Genomic DNA, 21,271 nt, shown 5'->3' on the forward strand with positions numbered 1-21,271 from the left:
ATATAATGTATGCCCAGGGATAATAGTGCTGTTTAATTGTCAAAAATAAGCTAACAAAAAATGTAGTTTGACAAAAACTGACAAAAATGTACAGTCTTTTCATGCAAATTGCTTTTAAGCCAGAGGGCTTAAGGGCAGTAAGTGCTGCTCCTACATTTTAAAGGCTGTAAGGGACATGGTATGAGAATGATGTCTAGGAATACATAGAAGCACTTGTGCAAGCTGTGAGATGACTGCCCTCACACTGGGATGGACTTAGACACAGAATTCATAAGCAGTGGTGTAGGACAGGTAGGCAGCTGCCACAGGTCACAGAACAACTCATGTGAGGTGCAGTGCTCTTGCTGCCCACTTAGCCTATACAAAGAGGACACAATGCATGCCGCATAGACTACCACCAAAAAAGAGGAGAAGGAGGGCTGCTAGGCAGCTACAGCTATGGGGAGTGGATGTCTCCCTTTATGAGGCAGTGTTTCCACATCTCTTGGGCACACAGTCAGTGACAGCAGCAAACCCTGCTCTCCCCTGTCCCCTCCAAATCTCTCTGACTCTTCTCAGCTGCTTTGGCCACTACCACCTTCTCAAATTCTGCAAGACCTTCACCTCAGGCCCCATCCCACCCTCATCCACTAGGAACTCACTCCACCACTTCCACATAATTAAGTTAGTAAACATGTATATTCGATTCTTACCCCAAACCATTAAATCAGGTCTTACAGGGAAGCCTTCAGTTGACTGTCCACAAGCATGTCAACACCAGCCTGGTGATACCTAAACCATGGCCACCTGCACTCAGGTCATTGCCAGTCTTTAACAGCTGCTCACATGTAGGTACTGATCTAAAACTGTGCTGACCACAGGTTTGCTGTCCTTTCACACAGTCAGTTTTATCAAAGACGTCCAGATTTATGGTAGTGAACGTGAGCATGAGGTAAGACTTAGTAAGCATGAGTTCATGGACATGGGCAGGAGAAAGCATTACAGGAGGGTGGAGAGGCATGGGAGGAAGGCATGCACTTCCCAGAGTACAGATGCAGCTGTTGGAGGTATAAGAACAAAGTCAGTTTGGAAAGTAGACTTCAGGTTGATTCAGGCCATTATAAAGCAAAAAAACTCCCAGTTTTGTAGTTTTTAAGAATATATGTGTCACTGTAGCATTGCTAATGTGTATCGGTCCCATTAACAATGTGGTTAACAGCTATTATGTGTTTCTTCTCTTTTCTCCAGGGAGAGAAGAATATACAACAGGATGTTTTAAAATAAAAATACATATGCATAAACACATTCTGCTGGATATTTATGCTGAAGAGAGCTAATTCAGAAACAAACCTTACTTTTGTAGGAGTGAGGAGATTTGTGATAATCTGCCATTTTTGTAGAAAAGTTCATTCTACTGTTTGGCAGATCCCAAAAAAGTTTTTTCTCACTTACATATGAAATATACATTTGCATTTTTAGAGTATGCTTATCAGAGAAGAAACAACTTTACCTTCTGAAGCGAAGCAATGTTTACATACATAAAATATAGGCATCCAAAGGTCTTGATTTACTACTGTATGGGAAACCCAAGCAGAGAATGGCTTAAGGCACTCGCAGTAAATATCCTGTGCTGGTACTACCATTTTTTTAAATGGATTTCAAAATATCTATATTTCCATGTCCAAATATATTGTATTGGTGTTTTGCAGATGATAAGGTATAAATAACTAAGACTGCATTGCTTTGCCAGGGTGGGACAAGGTCTTCAAGGTTTGGGTACAAATATGGTATAGTATTACTTATGGATGCTGCTCTGTAAGAGCGCTTAGCAACAGTGAAGAATCCAGGAGAACTAAATACAGGCGTGAAATGACCTGTAGTGCTTAGACATAAAGAGGATGGCTTTGTGCATGGAAGTTCTTCTTCAGGCCCTCTCCCCGCAAGCAGAAAGTCTGTTTTACACGGGTAAGTTTCCAGCATTCTGCCATCTGCTTATTGCCTGTGTGTGTGCCCATGCTGTCTAGCTAGTTCACCGAGTGTCTCCCTATGTATGCTAGAAACAGAAGTGCTACATGTGGCACTTCACCTCTAAAGTAAAAGTACTTCAGTACCTATTAAGTTTGAGAAGCACTGAAGTGATTTTAGTACAAAACCAAGGCACCGCTTTTAGATGAGAGAGCATTACTTCATGGTCAAGCACTGCATAAAGATCTAGTGGCAGGTGACTAGATGGCTTGCCTCTCCCCATTGACAGCAGGACTAATCCATCACTGCCATTAATGTCTTTCGATACAATGTCTTGGCTAGAATTCAGGACATTCCAGGTGAACGGTACTGACTATAATCACTTATAATATAAGCTGAGGCTTGCCTTCTCCATAAGATTGCTTATGACTAAAGGTACAGTTTTAAAGGAGTACCAGGATACCCAGGGTGTGTCTTTTCAGTACCAGTCTACTAAATATTTGAAGAAACAAGGGAATATTCTTCCCCCAAAGAAGCATTAATTACATTAGACCATTTGTTACCCTAAATAACTAGTTTAACGCAGAATTCTCTATCTTCAGAGAAGTCTTGTAGAAGGATTTTATCGGTCTCTATTGCAGCCTCAGCATATTCTTGGAGTAATTCATTATGCCTCATTTCATCTGCATCAGCATCTGTTTCCTGACATAAGTGTTGAAGTCTGTCTTTCTCTATACAGTGGTGTTTGCTTCCAGAAAACAACAGAGAGATGTTAAAGGGCTGGAAAGGGCTGAACATTGAATGCCCAGGATAGAATGCAATGAGGAAGATTAATCAGTTACTGGAGTCTGTTTTCTGGAAGTTTTTCTTAATCAGGCTTTGGTGTTTGATGGAGGGAGAGTTTTCTTGTCTTTCTTGCTTCTCATATTAAGAACAAGTAAAATCACTGACAAAAAAGTGAAAAATGTTCCTGTTTGGATTAAAATGCCTCTAAATCTTGACACTTAACATGCAGTTCAAGTAAAAATGTGTCCAGAGATCCCTCAGAGATTTATCTCTGAAAGAACAAGGAAAGCATGTGAGGAGATGAGCTTCTAAGCCCTTGCAAGTGTGGCACTGCTGAACAAATGCTGAAATATCCTAAAGCCAGGCATATTGCTATTTGGTAGTCAGTTCCTGACTGCCAAAAAGCATCAGCATTGTCCTATACCAACTCTGTAGCTGTTTGCAGCCTTATAAGGGAGCAAAAAATCAATGTTAACTTTGGCTCTGGCTTCAGCCTTCAGAGGAACAAATCTGAATGAATGTGTCCTATGTGTTTGAAGTTTAAAGTGAAGAAGTGTCACTGGGTCTATCATATACTGAGCCTCCTCCAGGAATGAACAAAACTGTTACAGTGCCTTCTGTGTGAACCAGCCAGGTATCACTAATAGATGATATGTCTGTTGCTTTTAATGGTGAATAGGTTGTGAATCATTTACTGGTATTCTCGCACTATACACAGCAATCTCAGTAGTGTTGTTACCAAAAGCAGTAAATGTCTGCTTTTAATCCACGCATATGTAATGAATTTACTGGTATTAGATATCTGCCATCTGATTTCCTTTCCTCCAATAGTCTATTTCTCTTAGGACTGGGGGTTATACCTTGAAATCCCAAAGGGAGAACAATAGTCTGGATTGCCAGGTGCAGTGTACAGGATGGGTCCTGTTGAGTACCTCTGGTAGCTGAGTCCTCAGAACCAGAGAAGCTACAGCAAAGTGTTTGCAAAGCAGCAGCGGCATGCCAGAAGTGTGACTACGTAACACCAGCACAAGTAACAATAATTATACATTAAAAAACCCCAGTATCACGCTTCCATATTCCAGAGTAATACTTTCCCTCTAAGAACCATAATTCCATACTAAAATTGGTGTTGCTCAACAGCAACAGCAGGAAAATATGCATACAAGAATGTTGAGGTTAATTGAGTCTAAAGATTTGTGAGGAGAGTAACTGAGTGGGCCATATGATGACAAATGGAATCCGATTTCCGTAACTGTAAAGCCATTTTCACCTAAAAACAGTGGAACTACTTACATTTTCTCAGGGTCTTAATTAGTGCATGGAAGTGATCTGGGAATCACTTTGACAGTAAAGTCCAAAATTTTGTTTAATGGTGTACAACAGTGAAAAAGAATACACTAAACATAAGGAACAGGATGAAAAATATATAAAACCATTACACAGATCTTCTAAAATATGCAATATTAGTTATCCTAACTAAAAAGGATGCTTTAGAATTTCTATGTCATAGGAAAAAGAGCTTAGTAAGATCAAGACTGCCTACCAAAGAGAGAAGAGGAAAATAAGGTTGTATAGTAAACACACAGATGTATAGTAATGAATGGTATTGCAAAAGTAGATGTGGAAGATTCAAATCTTTTTTTTCCTAAAAGAAAAATAGCGTATGTTCAATGGGACTGAGAAGCAACATTTCCAAAACTGAAAAAGGAAGTTCTTCACACAGTGCCTAATTAGCAATTACACTGAACTGTGAAAAGTTAGTAAGTGTCAAAACCAGCTGACATTTATGGGAATAAAAAAAGTATTCAAATAGTTACCTTATAAAACAGTTATGAAATATACACATCCATACATTTGAAGTCACTACTCATTATGAACCATGGCTGAAAATTTAAGGGTGACAGATGGACTCTCAGATATGCACTACACATTTCTAGCATCCACCTCTGAAAGTATTTGTGCCAGCCATTGTTGCAAACAAGCTGCTGAACAAGGCGAATTACAAGTCTTGTTGATGATAGTGGTTCCTACGTTCCTGAGGTTGGGAAGCAGCGTTTATTGGGAAGTGAATAATGGAGCCAGAACGAAAATTGGAATTGCTTACTGAAGAGGAATAAATACCAGCAAGCTCATCTTATTAAGTAGCTGAAGCAGAAGCCATTCATCCTGCCATTTTGGAACTGACCCTGCCCTATTTATTTATTTTTGCCAATTTGATACTTGTTTCCATGGGAACAGAAGCAGGACTAGCCACCAGCTGAGTCAATCTCAGCTGCTGGCTCCCAGTTCTCACGTTTTGTTCAGTTTCCTTGGAAACTGATGTCAAACGAGAACGAGAAGTAAACCAGCTTTTGCCCTTTAATATTTACTCTTTCTTTGGACCTGCTCTAGATCCTCTGGGCCGGTGGAAGGTTTACAGCTGACTCTAATGGCCATTCATTTTCCTCCTCTCTGGAATGGCTGCCAGCCACCGGTGGGCCCCAGCAGATGCAAGTAAGAGTTCTCAGTTTCAGCTACTGCTGGCGGGCCGCCTGCTGTGAGCTACAATGGCAGGGTTTGTAAGCAGGCTACAGATTTCAGGAGACATTTGGCTGTCACAGTCTGTAATATTTCAGATTGGAAGGAAAGAATTTAAATTTATTTAAAAAATAGTAGGGGAAACAGATGGGTGTAATGATATTTAGAGAACAAATTGACTAACAAACTCTGACCTGCATTAGGCTGAACACCCCCAGAAACTACTTCAGCCAATTATATTCTTAATTTCATAATGTACATTTGACAAAGTTCTCTGTAATCCAGCTGTTTGTTAGCTGACTGAATAGCCCAACTGCACAATATAAACAACACCCCCTAAACACATCTGTTTATGCATATATACATATGCAGAAAGAGAAAAGAACATGATCTAATTGTTTCAAAATGGCAAAGAATCTGCATAATTCTACTTGAGCGCGTGAATTTGAACCAGACATCTTTACCAATTCCAGACCTATGTTACTTGTGTATACAAACACTGCACCCCCCCCAAATATAATTTTGGGCCAGAGTATTTTCCAGTTCTTACAGCAGCAGTATCATGACTGAAGACAAGTGTTAAAGAAAAAAAATCATAAAAGTTGCAAAAAAACATATTTAAAAAGAATATTAAATAATATGAAAGAACCCTGGAAAAGCATGCAGGCAACTAATCTAGGACTTAAGTAACATTTTGTATGAAAATGATACTCAATTTACATCTGTGCATTTGAATCCCAATTTTCACATATCTTTTGTTTAAAAATGCACGGACAAATCAATTTCACAAGACAAAATGCTGTCATGAAGAAAAGTTTTATGTTTGGGGACCTCTGTTCTTAGTTAACTGGTCTAACTATTAGGGTATAGCATCACGCTCACCTTGGACATGCTTTTACCCTTCCTTTCCTTTCACACCTAATATATGAACTCCTTCCTGAGTTTTCTTTACACCACATCTCAGTTATGTCCACGCAACTCTCACTGATCAGTGGCCTGGTGTTACTACCTTGATTAACTTCTAGAATCATATATTTAGCTGAATTCACCTGTAGTCCAAATAATATCTCTGTAATATTCATTTCTTCAGGTACTACACTAGGAGCAGTCTCACAGAAAAGACAATCAGATACTCAAGAACAACATTTATTCCTCCAGTCTTGTTACACTTGCATCCATCTACTGAGAATGTATGCAACATCTTTGGGCACCCGCAGAGTTGTGTCAAGTCAGCTAACATTGTAATTTTGTTCTGGGTTAGTTATTTGAATGAAAAACTTAGGCAGTTTTAGTTGTTTTAAATCAGGCTTATTCTGCTTTATTCAAAGAGATGAAAGACATGCTGAATTTACCTAGTCTATTTATGGATTTCCTCCGGCTGAACTTAAAATCAAAATCTAAAATCCCATCTTCCTCTATATTAGTAAGACTTTGCATAGCAAACGAGATAATAACCTTTAGGTTTGCTGCTGCAGCTGCAATCAGGAAAGACCATTTCACTTTTTATGTTGAGCTTTGCAATGTCCCTCCAGAGTTCTTCACAATCAACCCTCATTTTTACTATCCAGAATAACTAAAATTTTGTCATCTTATCATTCACTGCCTCTTCCACTGAACAAGTCCCAGCACAGAGACTGGGACTTGTCCTGAAGGACTCTACAGGCTACATCCTTCCTTCCTGGAAAATGACCTTTTAGTTATTCCTTAATTCTGTTTCCTTTTTCTAAAGAATTTTATAACTGTTTGAGGGCTTCTCTCTTATTCCATGGCTATTTAATTTCCCTGAGAGCCTTTGATGAAAGAAATTGTTGAGTCCTTTTTGTAGACCTAGCAGGCTGTGTCAGCTTCTGTTCACATGCCTGCTGGCTTCTTCAAAGGACTTCAGTGAGTTTTTGAATGATTTGTTCCTTCACAAGTGCCATGTCAACTCTTCCTTGATGTAGCATATTTATTTCTAATTCCACTCCTGATTATAATTTTTATAAGTTGGCCTGCTACAGAAATTAACTTACAAGTCTGAGGTTTCCACTCTGTCTTGAAAACAAGGCAAGACATTTGCAACTTTTCGCTCAGATATCAAAGCAGTTCTGAGCTAATGATTACATACTGCTGTCAGTAATTTGACTATTACTCATTTGAATTGCTTTAGAAATCCTGGGAGAATAAGTTTCCAGTGATTTATTTCTGATCAGTTTCTCTATTCCTACCAGCAACTCCTAGACACTCCTCAGTGAGTTCATCAGAAGGGTTCTAGTGTAGCAATCTCCACAAGCTCTTCCACAAAGAATTTTGCTGAACAAAGCAGCAAAGCAATCATTTAATCATTCTACACGGCCTTGTTTTCTGCAAGTAATGCTCTTATATTCTGATCAAATATTGTGCCCAAAGATTCCCTGGCAAACTTCCTGCTACCAATATTTAGAGAAAGATTTATTATTCTTTTTTTTTTTTTGCCTTTTGCAAGATTTTTTTTAGCCTGCTTTATTGTGTTCTACATTTAACTTACCAGACTTTATGATCCTTTCTATTTTCCTCATTTGGATACAATTTTGGATTGTTGAAGGATGACTTCCTGCTGTTTTGTCATGCTGAGTTTCTTCTTTTTCAAGTCTTACTTGATGTGTGGCATGCATTTACTCTGTGTCTCCAATGTGATATTCTTTATACTCTCTAGGCCACCTGCAAAGATTTAACTCTCTACAGTGTCCTCTTTAAGCGTCTTTTTAAGAGGCTTCCTCAGTTTTATGTTTTTCCCCTTTCTGAAGTTGAGTAGCACTCTACTGATTTTTTTTGGTTGTCGTTGCTTCTTCAGAGCTATCAAACCTAAGAACATTTTATTTGCAGCTACAGAAAAGTCCTTCAAATATCAATGCTTTGGAACAGATTCTGTATGCTATTCAGAATGAAATCAAGGGTTAATTCTCTCTTTGTGGGTTCTCTAACCTGTTGAATTATGAAGCAGTCACTGCTCCTAAATGAGTTAGTCTGAGCAGCACATTTGTCCAGTTTACATAGCCATTTTTTGCTCTTGCAATGTTTATGACTCCCTCAACATATCAGTCAAAGCTGACCTTCTGGCTTGTTGGTTAGTAATATGTGTCTGATTGATAGCATAGTTATACACTTGAAATGCATAGGAATTCTGCTTCACTCACTGAAATGATTAATTTGTTCATCTGAATTTACTCCAAGTTTTCTTTAACAGACTGCACTACTATGTCTCTGGCATGGCCTACTCAATCTTTCCTGTATATCGATATTTTTGTTATAGCAATGTCCTCATATAAAGTTGGGCATTCTTAGTTTCCATATTTTATTTCTATACCAATGCTAGAAGCCCAAATAACATGTGTCTCATTGATCTGTTTTTCTCTTCTGCATCTTCAAAAATGGCATTTTGTTCTGTTTTTTTCTCCATTTCATGTTTACTACCATCAGGATAATTCAGTGTGAAACCTAAAATACTGGTATTCCAGATACCAGAATGAAGTCTATTTTTAAATATTGATAATGTTATCATATGGTTGCATAAGAGGAAACATCACAGAGGTAACTACATAGCTGGTACTAAGACATCAAGGAATGCAAAGGTTGCTGCCCTAGATAAACAGGTTTTAAAATGCTACAAGAAATATTGGCATCCAGTATGCAAAGTGTTACTTTTCTTGAGTCTAACACTAATGCAAGACCTTTTTACCTTGGGAACTATAAAATCTAGTCCATCTCCGCTCATATACAAGTTCTTATTTATTAAACATTATCATTGGTTACCTTCCAAGGGCACAGTGATTCAATCTGTGTCATAGATATTTGCGTTGGAAGAAGACAAGCCAGTCAGAGGCTTTCAAGCTAAACTCTAGAGTAAAAGAATTACCACAGCATTGTACTATGAGAGAGAGGTGAGCATGACTATGTCTACACACAGACTTACTGAACTGTAGTTAGTACCTAATTGAATTATGATATGGCTATTACACAGGGAGAACAGATTCCACTTTGTGAAGGATTTTGTTATTTTAAACTGTGGTTTCATTCCAACACAGGTGTATCAGTGAGCAACTGAAATTAGTGCAAGCTGGTTTGCTATGTATTTTTTGTCTTGTGGATGGATTCTCTGTGTCTAATTAAGTGTGAAGCTCCCTTATAGCAGGTCATTTATAATGTTTGTTAGGCAGAGGGGTAAACTCACTTTGCGACCCTCCTCTTAGGGGAAACACTACCTGAACCTCTCCTCCACACAGGTGGCTGTTTCCATCAAATCTGTAGCAGGGCTATGTCCTTAAGACCTGTATCTGCTCTGTCAGGTTTGACTGAAACTGGCAAACAAAGTTTGTTAGGCAGTAGGAAAAAACATGCAGAGCACTCTTGCACATAAACATTGCCTTCTTAAGAAACCAGGACAAAATCCAGATGGTTGGAAAAATGCAGTAGAGCTTTGCCACTGAGGTGAAGCTCTTCCCCAGCCGCATACACAGAAGCACCGTAATTCCTCATGGCCTGTCGAGCCCAAGAACCCGGCCAGCAGGATGGTGAGGGAGGACACACTCCAGTTCACACAACTGGGAGAAACTTAGTCTGGCACGAACCTAGTCAAGATCAGATCATATCTGCAGAGCATTTTGATTATGATAAAAATGGTGAATTATGATGAAAAAAAGCAAATTCCAAGTGCAGCCTAGGAAGAAGCTAGTGAGAAAAAAAGCGATTGGTCTCTTCACTGGTCTGAAACATTAGCAAAAGGAGAAATATTACAGCCAATGCAACAAGCAAAACAGATGAATAGAGGTAACATTATGGATTAATTCCCATTTTTTACACCGCTGCTTGAAGTTGAGAAGCATTTTGTGTCAGAAAATGCTTTTGTGTTATGTGAGAATCAAGCCTACAGTACTCTGTACAAAGTGTATGTAGGGTGAACCTTACAGTACTTCTGTCAGAGATCAGCGTACAGCTACGGAAAGTTTAAAGTGGTCCCTGCCTTTATCTGTAACCTATTTGCTTTTATCCAACACTTTTGTTGTCTGTATATCATATACCAAACAACTGCCCTACTGATGGTTGGAGGATCTGCATGTTTTAGGGCTCAGTCATTAAAACTCGTACCATGGTCTTTTATGGCAGCCATAGATGTGCCTTTCATAAGGAAACTTGACATCTGGGATCAGAATTCCAGAGACCAGTCTGAAAACGGACAGACCCAACATCCCATCTGATTTCTTTCTGCTGTCAGGGGCAGGGAGTCACCAAAGCGCCTTCACTTCCCTTTGTATGCTTAGACGTATACTGCCCATCCTCAGCTTTTAAGGCATGGATAGCTTGACTTTAGAAACAACTCTGGAAAAGGAGTCTGGATTTTTAAAGAGTGTTTGATAATTTGCTGGTGTTGGTATTCAAATGAACTGTTTTGTGAATAATGCCAAACAGCAAAGGACACTGTCAGTTTTTAGGGTCCTTCTCTTGGTTACTTTGATTGATGTGTTTATGAAGACACAGTTAACAGAAACCACCCAATAGTGGCCAAATGCAGAACTTTCACATAGGAAGCTGATGAGTATTCATAGTTAACACTCAAATGGTTCTTTAGATAGAATGACTGATTGTGTTCATAACTTTGGAGCCTACATTTAGTTTAGTCTTCATGACTTGGATCAACTTTAACTGAGATAAAATATCCCTTTAAAATTATTTCATAGAAGCAAGTGGGACAAGGAATATAAGTGACACAATATTCCTGAAATAAAACAGAAACTTGCCTCCAGTAGTTTTTACTATTTGATAAGTACTTTTCAAACACACAAAAGATAATACCTGCTCAGGCAAGCTCAACTGAAGAATTCACCATTGCAGAATGCATTTAAGAAACCTAAAATTAAAAAAAGCAAACTAAAATAATTTTTAAAAAAGCAAATACAATTGTCATTTGCTTTTACAAAGGAGTTTCTGAGACCTGAAGAGGTCTGCTTCAGTAAAGCAAATTGCAGTTCACCTCACTGCTTATATAAGATAAAAACACATGTACAGTATTTTAATGACCAAATTTGTTTGTATAATACTTTCATTTCCTTCCCTCCCCAAATCCATTAGCTTAAAAAAACATTCTGCACAACTTCTAGTAATAGCAAAGAGCTCTAACAGCAAGTTGAAGTCAATTCTATGCTGAGTGTTCATTCTCCTGTGTGCATTCAGTGAATGAGGGTTTGCATGGGCTTACATAGTTCCCAGAGAATTCCAGTACTGACACAAAGTTCAGGCAACTGGTGTGCAGCCCTGTGGTCTCGATAGCATCAAACATGGAACAAGCACACTAAGTTTTTAGCAGCATAGATTACATGACCAAAGAATATACACTGATAAGTTCAGACGAAAACTGCAATCACTTAAAACTGCAATAAACATTCTTTTTCAAATATCTGGTATTTATGGTTTGATAACTTCACAGTTACTCTGTGCTGCTGTCTACAGAAATTTCACTTGAGTGATTCTGCTAAGACCAGATATCAGCATCTTTACTTATGGCTTCCCTCTGATCAGGGAAAAAAGTAAAAGTCCTTCTAACTCATTCACCCACAGCACTGAAATGAACATTATTTCAACTGGATTTTGTGAATACTCATCATATTATGTTTGGTTTTATATGAGCAGTGAAACAGTTAACAATACTGATAATTGGAATAGCAGTTGCAATGCAGTTGGAACGAAATGAAGTCAACAAGGCTATCGACCAGCTGCTATTGTTTCAAGCTCTACAAATATAGAGCAGAAGTGTCTCCACAAGACAAATTTCAGTTACATTTTCCATTTTTTATTGACAACTGTAATAACTGGGGAGTCTCTTAAAAAAAAAGTTCAAACTCTAGGTAACGACTGAGAGGTATCTTTTCAAACTCTAAAATGATTTCTTGAAAGCCGTCCCATGCAGTTTAGGAGGCATCGTTCTAAGATATATTCTACAAATTATATTCAAATAAACAGTAAAATCTTCTCCTAATAAAATTCCAGAGCTACACTGCAAAGTAAGAACAAAGTAAAAGCAATGGAATAAAATATCATATATTTTCTTGCAAATGTTAACATCAGAAGAGAAAACTACCATTCTTTTTCTCGCTCATTGCCAAGTATTGGAGAATAGAATAACACTTCTAGATTGTCCTCCTATAATCTAGTTTTCAGATATCACCAGTTCTATGTTGGAGGTAATAAACTCTCAAACACTGCTAATCTGCATACAGATAGAATTTTTTTTTCCCTAGTTCTGCACTGTTGCTGCCATGTTTCCTGCTCCCAGTTTGTCCAGAAAGCTCTGCTTCTAGAAACCTATCAGAATGCTTGAAAATTTGTACAAGGGGCATTAAGCTATTACCTCCTCCCTATCAAAATCTCTAGCATGACCTTTCTGGGAATGACATTAAAATAGGAACAATCAGTATGTGTGTATGCACAAGCTATTACCGAAAATAAATATAGCTGTAGGTAACATTATTCCTGAACATCTCCACAAAGAATGCAGTCTAAGCAGTGACCTCTCCTGCACTTATCTTGAATAAGCTCTTACTGAAATCTGCTAATGGGTTCTGATAATCTATTATTTATTGCAACAGACTCTGATAGAAAGTCTTAGCAGAGGGATCTCCTGTGTTGACAACACTTTCATCTAAAATCTCTCACAAGTGACAGAAACGTGGCACCTTCAACTACAGATACAATTTCTTTTGGTTGCAGTCATTTCATTTCTATTTGCTTTTAAAAACCAGAACCCTTCTTCCCCCCAAATACGCAGCTTGACCTGCTTTCATATAACCTAGTGCCTCTTTAGCTTGGTCTTACAGAAAGCTGTAGATACTGATACGCAACCATAAGTATTACTTGGGCTTGAGGACATACCTCCATGTTATACTTTTCCACTGTCCTTCTCAAAGGATCCACAACCTGCCAGCAAATCAAGATGCAAAGATCAATCAGTAGCATCCCTCCAACTATCACCAGTAGCTTCTGGTCTTTAATGATCTGGAGAGACAAAAAAAAAGAAAAAAAAAGGGAGGAGATTTCCATGAGCCATAGATAGATCCCTGTACAGCTTTATTCCTACATAGGGAGAAAAACACAGGTTGCTAATAAAAAGGTTTTTTAACAATGAATGAAGAAAAGTTTCAGAAATATCAAAAGATGAAAGCAAGAAGACACAAAATTATTTTAGTTTGTTTCATGTTTATTAGAAGTATCCAAAGTGCATTGTGACTTCTAGAAAGAAACTGGGAGGACTCTTAAATATTAATATTGAAGTCCAGGTTTAATGTTAACTCCTGGAAAATGAAAAAAATATATTCTAGAGAGCCACTATTGTGTTTCTGTATGCAAATGTGGAAAAATGTTCATTACAACTTTCAGAGCAGCAGAAATTAAGAAGGAATTTAGTTTTCACTAAGATTTACAGTGTTCACTTTCTCATAACCTTCTTGGATGTGGAAAACACACTTGCACGGTATTAAAAAATAAGTTAATTTTTGAGGGTTTGTGTGTGTGTTTAACACTTGCCTCTGTCACCCAGGGAGCAGAAAGGGATGATATCTTTTTTTCTATATTACAAAAGTTAGAGGCTTTTATGCACATGCAACTTAAAACATGTTTTAATTTTGCATGAGTTTTAGGTTCAAAAAAGAAAAGTAGATTTGCTAATAAAAAGAACAATCCAAGCCATGTATTACAGTCTTGTATAGCTGCATGCAATCCCTATATTATTTCTAGTTATACACATAGCAACACAGAAAAAATACACTGCAAGTACATTATTTCAGTTGCAAAGTAGTAAACATGTTCAAATATCAGGCTTCAGTTAACTTTAAGTCAGTCCTCTAGTACCTATGTTCATGTTTCTTAAATTAATAGATACTTCTATTACTAATGAACACTCATCCAATATTCAAAAGATATTGCCAAATTGTTTTAACATGGACAAAACCCACATATTTTTCCCTAGTTTTGGTTCTCAGAAACAGTTGGTTTAATCCAAATGAAATATTCAAAAATATTAAGCCTGAGCAGCTTAATAAAGTTGTGATTATTTCAGTTCAATTTGATAAACTTGTTAGGATTTTGAAAATGCATTACAAAGCCAGAAGTGTCAGCTAATCTTAATACAGGCAAGAGTGGTATTCCTGCCTAGAATAAATTGTATTTGCATTGAATTCCTATCAAGCTTAAGGAAATGATAAAAATGAATACAATTTGAAATAATGTAAGAGGAACTTTAGAAAGATTGTTTTTCATATTATTTAGGGAGATACATTCTTTATTTTGAAAGATGTTTCTGCAATATTGTGCACCGCTATTTGCTAATCTGTTCGTTTATTTTATAAATCATTTGGTGTAAACTAAGTGTGGAACTAAGGCTAGCAATCAGAATGACTTAAAGGACTTGATGCATTATTTCCATTTCGTGAGACCAGTTATTTAAATCCATGTAGCTCCTATCATTGTAAAGGATCAGAAAATGATGCTTTCCACATGTTTGCAGCAGTAATAAAGCAGTACGTCCATCTCATCAGAGGTAGCACAGGCATGCCTGGAGAGGGAGGCTGAAGGGGAGAGGTGGAGCTTTCATGGTGGTATGTCTCACTGCTGGATGGTTTGGCAAGGAGAACTTTGCAAGGAAAAGGTGTCTTGGTGGGAGGTGCAGGGGGAGGAAGGCTATTGCAATGTGTTTCCTCATTAAGCTAAAAGGAAAGCAGATATGAAGCAAAGGTTCTCAGACACAGCTAGGTCCCTCGTCTTCTTTGGGAAAACATAACTATGCCTAATGTTTTAGTAATTTACCAAGTTACAGTCAAAGCTGAGAAAGGACTGTTAATCACTGAGGTTAGCCTCTGCAGAAAAAGCCCATGCATTTTTTATCTCTTTTCGAATGCCTCTAAACAGGACTTGGGGGAAACGTACCTAGTGCTGCTCCTAGTATGAGTGGATATATAGGAAAGAAAACCACAGGGAATCAAGCCCAAAGAGAATTTGGATTTAGATGAAATTTAGACACTTCAAGTCAAATTTATTTTTCTCCCTCTTAAGTGGCTAGGTAATTTGTTTTATTGGCATATTTTGGTTGGTCTTTCTTTTTAATTGATGAGGTTTATTTTACTGAAGTTGGCTGTTTAACCATTATGTGTCTAGCTTCTCTCAGTAGCCAGTGGGCAGAGACAGAAACCTTCATAGGAAAATTCATCCCACCTATCTTGGGTACAATTTAGGATCAGAGAAGTTAGTGTTCTGAAATGTGTCCTTCCCTCCCCCACCCCCACCCCCCATGAGGGTGTGAAGACAATTAACTTGAGCTAAAAATATGCATTTGAGAAACTTAAAGCTATGCGAAAAGAGTCTGCCAGAAATGTTTCCCTCTGCTCTACTGAACCATAAAAGATCCTTGTAAAAAACACCCAAAACATCAGTAATGATGCCCTATCATTCTGATGAAAATAGTGAACCTTCTACCTAGGACAGGTAAAACATGAGACAATTAGCCCACTGTATTCTAAATTTATACGGACTATATTGAGATTGAAAGTAGGGTTGCATTAGATGCAGATTTACCAACACCTGGCAATATTAATCGAACTGGTACAGCAATGCCAGAAGCAAAAGAGTGAAAGGATACTATTAAAAGCAGTAATAGTGATAATACACTCACTAACAGGGTCAAAAGAAATCTTATATTAACACTTCCTATTCAGGATCACATTGCTAACCGTCCTTCCTTGCTCTTGTGCATCTTTTATTTGTACCTGACCTTGTGCTACTGCAGGTCAATATTCATATTTTAGTTCACATGTAAGTTTGGTAACCTTTTTTTTGGGCAGGTAATTATTAGGACAAATGAAAGCAGAAATCCAGCAAACAGTGGAGCTCTTCCTTGGATGCCTGTTGGAGCATTTTTTCCTGCATTACATTGTGAATGGCCCTTTTCTGGACAGAAGGGGAGAGGTGCATAACAGCAGCTGTCACTGGCAGCAGGTATTATTCATCCCTTACTTCTGCCAGACAGCCAGGAGGAAGGCAAGCAAAACAAAGCCCCTAAGACAGCAACCTGAGGAAGCGATCTGCGCTACTGTAACGAGCTCTGTAAAACACGGGGCTTCCAATGCTGCATGCAGGGTGAGCGGGCTGAAAGCAGGGCTCCTGAAGCTGCCTGACCCACAGCCTCACACACAACCCTGCTCTGTCCTTGGCAAAACCATTGCAGTAAAGCAGCTCTGAAGCAGAACTCTTCACCAAAACGCTAGCTTTTCAGAATGAGACGTTGACATTCAATTATTTTTTACTTCTGCCTGTGACTAGCAGTTTGTCCTAACATAAATTTACTCTGAGAAATGCTGTTGGTATATCACTAGCAGCAATTCCAAAAGGCTTGCTGATCTCCAACCCTCCACCTTCAGGAAGCCCAGCTTTCCCTCTCCCCAGCCATCCCTCCCACCCACCAGCACTCCTTAAGTTCAGTACATTCACTCCTTGGGAAACACCAGATGCACTGAAGGAGTCTTGACTCAGATCTTGTGAATCCAACAATTTCTCTGTTTGACAAAAGAAAGTCATGAGCAACTGAAGTTCCTTACAATCAAATATATCATTCTTCCTTCAGAGGAAGATTCTTATTTTTTCCCTTTTTCATCCTCCTTCTAGCATACACTAAATCAGCCTTGGGAGAAATGCACAGTAGCTAATAAAATCCATTTTTGCAAGTGCTCCTGACTCCTTGCTGAAGCCAAGCTCTCATACAGCAGCATCTGTGAGTAATATTTTCTACCATCTGTGATTGGATAGGTGAATCTGTCTCATCCTGGCAGATCTGCCCACTGTTATAAATGCCATTGCTACCAGTCTGGACTATATCTCTGATTATGAAGCTATCTGTCCTCAAAACAAATTCACTCAGAATGGAAACTGGTAGGCCATTTCTCCTCAGCAACATCACTGTATGAGCAAATAAAAACTTTTCTGAAAATTTGTGACCATGAAGACAAGGTCAAGATCAAAGTCCTTATCTTCAATGGATCTTGTGGTCTGATCACAGGAGATATAAAATCTGTCTAAAGCTCTGGGATGAAGCTTCTGCTCATGAAACTCTTGGGGATTTTCTAGAACTATCACAGGCTGTAGTACCTGCCACGGCAACTTCAACTGTCCATTTGGTTATTATTTCACAGACCTTTTGTGGGGCTTTTTTTCATTTGCTTTCTAAAGCACATCCATTGTGCCCTTCAGGACCCTATCCTCAACCAGTTTATGGGGTCACCTGGCAATTTGGCAAACAGCAGCAATTAAACATTAGGCCCGCTTTTTGTTGTTAAGGCTAAGGCAAACTTTTTGTTATTTCTTACCTTATATGTATATATATATGTATATATATGTTATTTCTTACCTTTTATATATATATATGATATGGACCTTAAAGCTGAACTCTGTTCTTAACCAAGAACAAGGAGTCTTGCATATGAAGACTTACCCTCTTCTCCATGATGCAATATTAGCTTTGTACTCTGTGAGTTCCACAAATAGCTTTCCAGCATGGATTAAATAGTTCATTTCCTCCTGTCTTTTTTTCAAAGTTACTTTCTTTGTTACCAGGAACTTCACCTCCCTTTGTCAGAATAAAATATCTTTAAATTTAAAGGAAGATGTATTAGCTAAATCTTGGTGGTGGGTTTGGTTTTTTTTATTCATTGAATTCATAGAAGCATAGCAAGGCTGGGAGTATTTTTGTATCTATTTATAGGTTTTGAGATAAATATATTTTTTCTTTTTCCTTAAAAATTTAGATTTTTTCTGTATAAGAAGTCAATTCTGGTTTCTCTTATGTAGATCAACCCTTTCTAGTCTGTCTGACAGATCTGTCCCTTGCCTTCTGGCACTAGCTGGATAAACACTTAATGCTATTCAGTAACTTTTTTTTTAGTTGTCCCTTCCCCAGACTCCTGGGATGGAATCTGTAGAGAGAAACCCTCTTTAAAGGATCCCTCTGTGAAGCTTCCTAGACCTTATTCCATTAAATGAATAGCACTGACAGCAATTATCGAAGCCCTCAGAAATCTGAAACCCAATGTTCCTCTCCCTGGTACATACAGAAATCATGCTGATAGGAGTCCTCCCTCTGAAGTGGAGGGGAAAGAGAAAAAATAACAGAGTATGTGGGAAAAAATGATAAAGTCTGCAAGGCTGGAAAAAGGGACCATATAAGTACTCCTAAACTTGCCTTCAGTATATTCTCTCCATTGCATAAACTACCCTTTCATTTCTCCCAGTATGATTAACTGGGAAACACCTTGGGGTTGCTCCCCTACATTTAGTGGGTCAGCACAGGTGGGATGGGTGCCATGAGGTTGGTGATGCAGAGTCAGTGGTAGATGATAGGTGAACTTTGCCATATGTGGGCCAAGGGAGATATCTATCTTTGAGTTATTAAAGCCATTAATATTTTAGAGGACTATTCTGTAATACATTCTTAATTTCTATTGTGTAATGGAATGAGAAAAAAGGACTATTGAAAACACATCATGCACTTGTTCCCCATAACTCTACAATGTTTTTTCAACAGTTGTTATGAGTATTTCCTATAATAGGTCCTATGATTAGTATTGGGAACACTTTTTACACTGCAATTACATTAGTTTTAATGAGTGAATGCTAACATTTTAGAAAGCATATGTTGTAGTAGCAAGCTTTTTTGACCAGTAAGTCACTTGCAGTAAAAAGCTATGCTTAAGACATTTTACTCTCTTAGAGGTACGTTGATTAATTTGATGAAAGATTTGTATATCTACTCATAAATTAAAGAATAAATATGTTTTCTGTGAATATCTGCTGTGACCCCTGCAGTCTGAGAACCTGATGATTTTTGCTGCTTTCCAGGGTAATGGGGTGCATGGTACTACTGATAATAATGGACAATTGGATATGATCATAAAGTTTGGGTTTCAGAATTAAATTGCTACAGTCACCAGCCTGCTAAAGCACACATTTCTAGAACGTGTCTTCGTTGCTGACTCATGCTCAGAATAATTGTAGAGCATCTTTGGGCAGACTCACCCTCTCAATAACTGCATTGCAAATGTGAATGTGTTGACTCTACGCCTTGCTGCCAGGAGAAGCTATCCATTTAGAAAACACCTTTCCCCTTTTCCAACTCATATAAAAGACAGGTGGAACATCCTAGGGGGATGTTTCCTAGGGGGAGCTGAAGATAGAAATTTTACAGAGGTTAGAGAAGGGGAGGGATTCGGTGACAGCTTAAAGAAATTATAAAATTCCTCATCTTTGAAAGCCTGAGGCTCAATCATGTCTACCATGCATTGGACAATCAGAGAGATGATTGTTTTACTAACATTGCTAATTCAACCTTAGGGAGTACACAGAACGATATAACATTGCTAGTTTCACAAAACTGTCTTGAAAGGACAAAAATGAAAAACATTGTAGTCTTAAAAACCAAAACGGCACTGAAGAAATCAGACTTGACAGCATTAGAAGCAACCATTCTTGCTATACAATGTTTTGGAGAACAGCTTTAGAAATGGACCTTAGCATCGTGTTAACTTCTGCACTTTACTATAAGTAAAACTAAGTATGCTGCCTTGAGCTGCATATCCCATCAACAAAGCAGGTCAAATTCACCTTTGAGAGAAGTGCATCTGCTGAACCCAAGATTGCATGGTCCATAAGTGAGGAGGAATTTCTACCAGAGATGTGAATTTTCATCTTTAGTGCTAAAAGGGATCCCAGTCTTTAGGGGAAAAGTGCACAAAGAATTTGAATGGTCTGGAAGAAATGTTCTGATTTTGTCTGAGATAACATTAAAATATTGAGACTTTAAGATTTTCTTTAATGAACAATTCTGTGGGAAAGCATACTACATCGTTACCGAATAGCTGGGGACATCAATGCACTTGATTACATTTACAATCCAATTTCAAGCTATTCAGGAATACATTGCCTCATACTGTTTAGTGACATGTTCTTTATTTCTCTGTCATCCATTAGTTTCATAATACATAGAAATTGTGGTTGTAGCACCGTTTATGAGCAGTTACGTTTTACACAGCGTTTTCATTGTTTTCATTGCTACTGAGGTTTAGCCTTATCAAACTGTACCATGCAGAAATTTACATACATAAATTACTTCAAAAGCAGATTTTTCTCCTAGATGTACAGTTCATTATCTCAACTTCTTTCTGTGACAGGAGCTTGAGATTTAGCTCCCCGATCCATATTTATATGAATGTAAATTTTAGAAATGCGATTCCTATTGTTCCCTGGCTGGCATTTTGGCTGATCAGCTCTTATGAAAAACAGGATGCTTATTTTACATCTAAATATGGGTTGTAGGATTACATTGACTATTTTTGAAGCTTTGGACTTAAAATTTATCATTATAGCTATTTAGAGAAAAAAGTAATAAAATAGTTTGGTTTCCATTTATATCGCTTCAGGAACTATATCTGTATATTAATAACCCATGAAGCTATACCTGAATAATTTACACTGCACTGTAAGTGTCATGGATTACTTGGTCCAGTGGTAAATATTCATAATGAAAAAAAAAAAAGCTCAAACGTAAGCAAATTTCAAACCGCTGTCTTCTTTCTTATTCTCAAAGACTGAACAATAATGCTGAACATTTCTTTAGGTATCCATATGCTGGTTCATTTTCAGCAGATGGCCCCTAATAGATTGTTGTACTGTTGGTATGGTTACCCAAAGCAAATTTTTGGATCCTGACACATCTCCTTTTCAGACTTATGATCTCTCATATATACTTAGTGAAATACATGTGTATCCTAGGGGAAATCCAGCATATAGCTTTTTGTTATATACACAAACAGCTCTAGCTAGATTGAAAAAAATACCCTGGAAAAGTATAAATATTTACAGTCAGAAAACTGACCTGGAAAAATATTTTATAGCAGTAGTTACAGAAAGAACTGATTAGTAATATGATCTACATTTATGTTAATACAGAACTACATCTACAAAGGCATTTAAGTGAGTA

At 37.9% G+C, this 21,271-nt stretch overlaps 1 protein-coding gene across 1 annotated transcript in view; it reads right to left on the reverse strand.

The window, feature by feature from the left end:
* GABBR2 (gamma-aminobutyric acid type B receptor subunit 2) overlaps positions 1-21,271 on the reverse strand; it is a 491,815-nt gene that overhangs the window by 126,330 nt on the left and 344,214 nt on the right. The window contains exon 13 of the mRNA XM_072851328.1: positions 13,129-13,251. Within this exon, the coding sequence (XP_072707429.1) occupies positions 13,129-13,251 (123 nt within the window). The remainder of the gene's footprint in view (positions 1-13,128; positions 13,252-21,271) is intronic.

Source organism: Ciconia boyciana, chromosome 2 (genome assembly GCF_034638445.1).
Source record: "Ciconia boyciana chromosome 2, ASM3463844v1, whole genome shotgun sequence".
NCBI classification, from domain to species: domain Eukaryota; kingdom Metazoa; phylum Chordata; class Aves; order Ciconiiformes; family Ciconiidae; genus Ciconia; species Ciconia boyciana.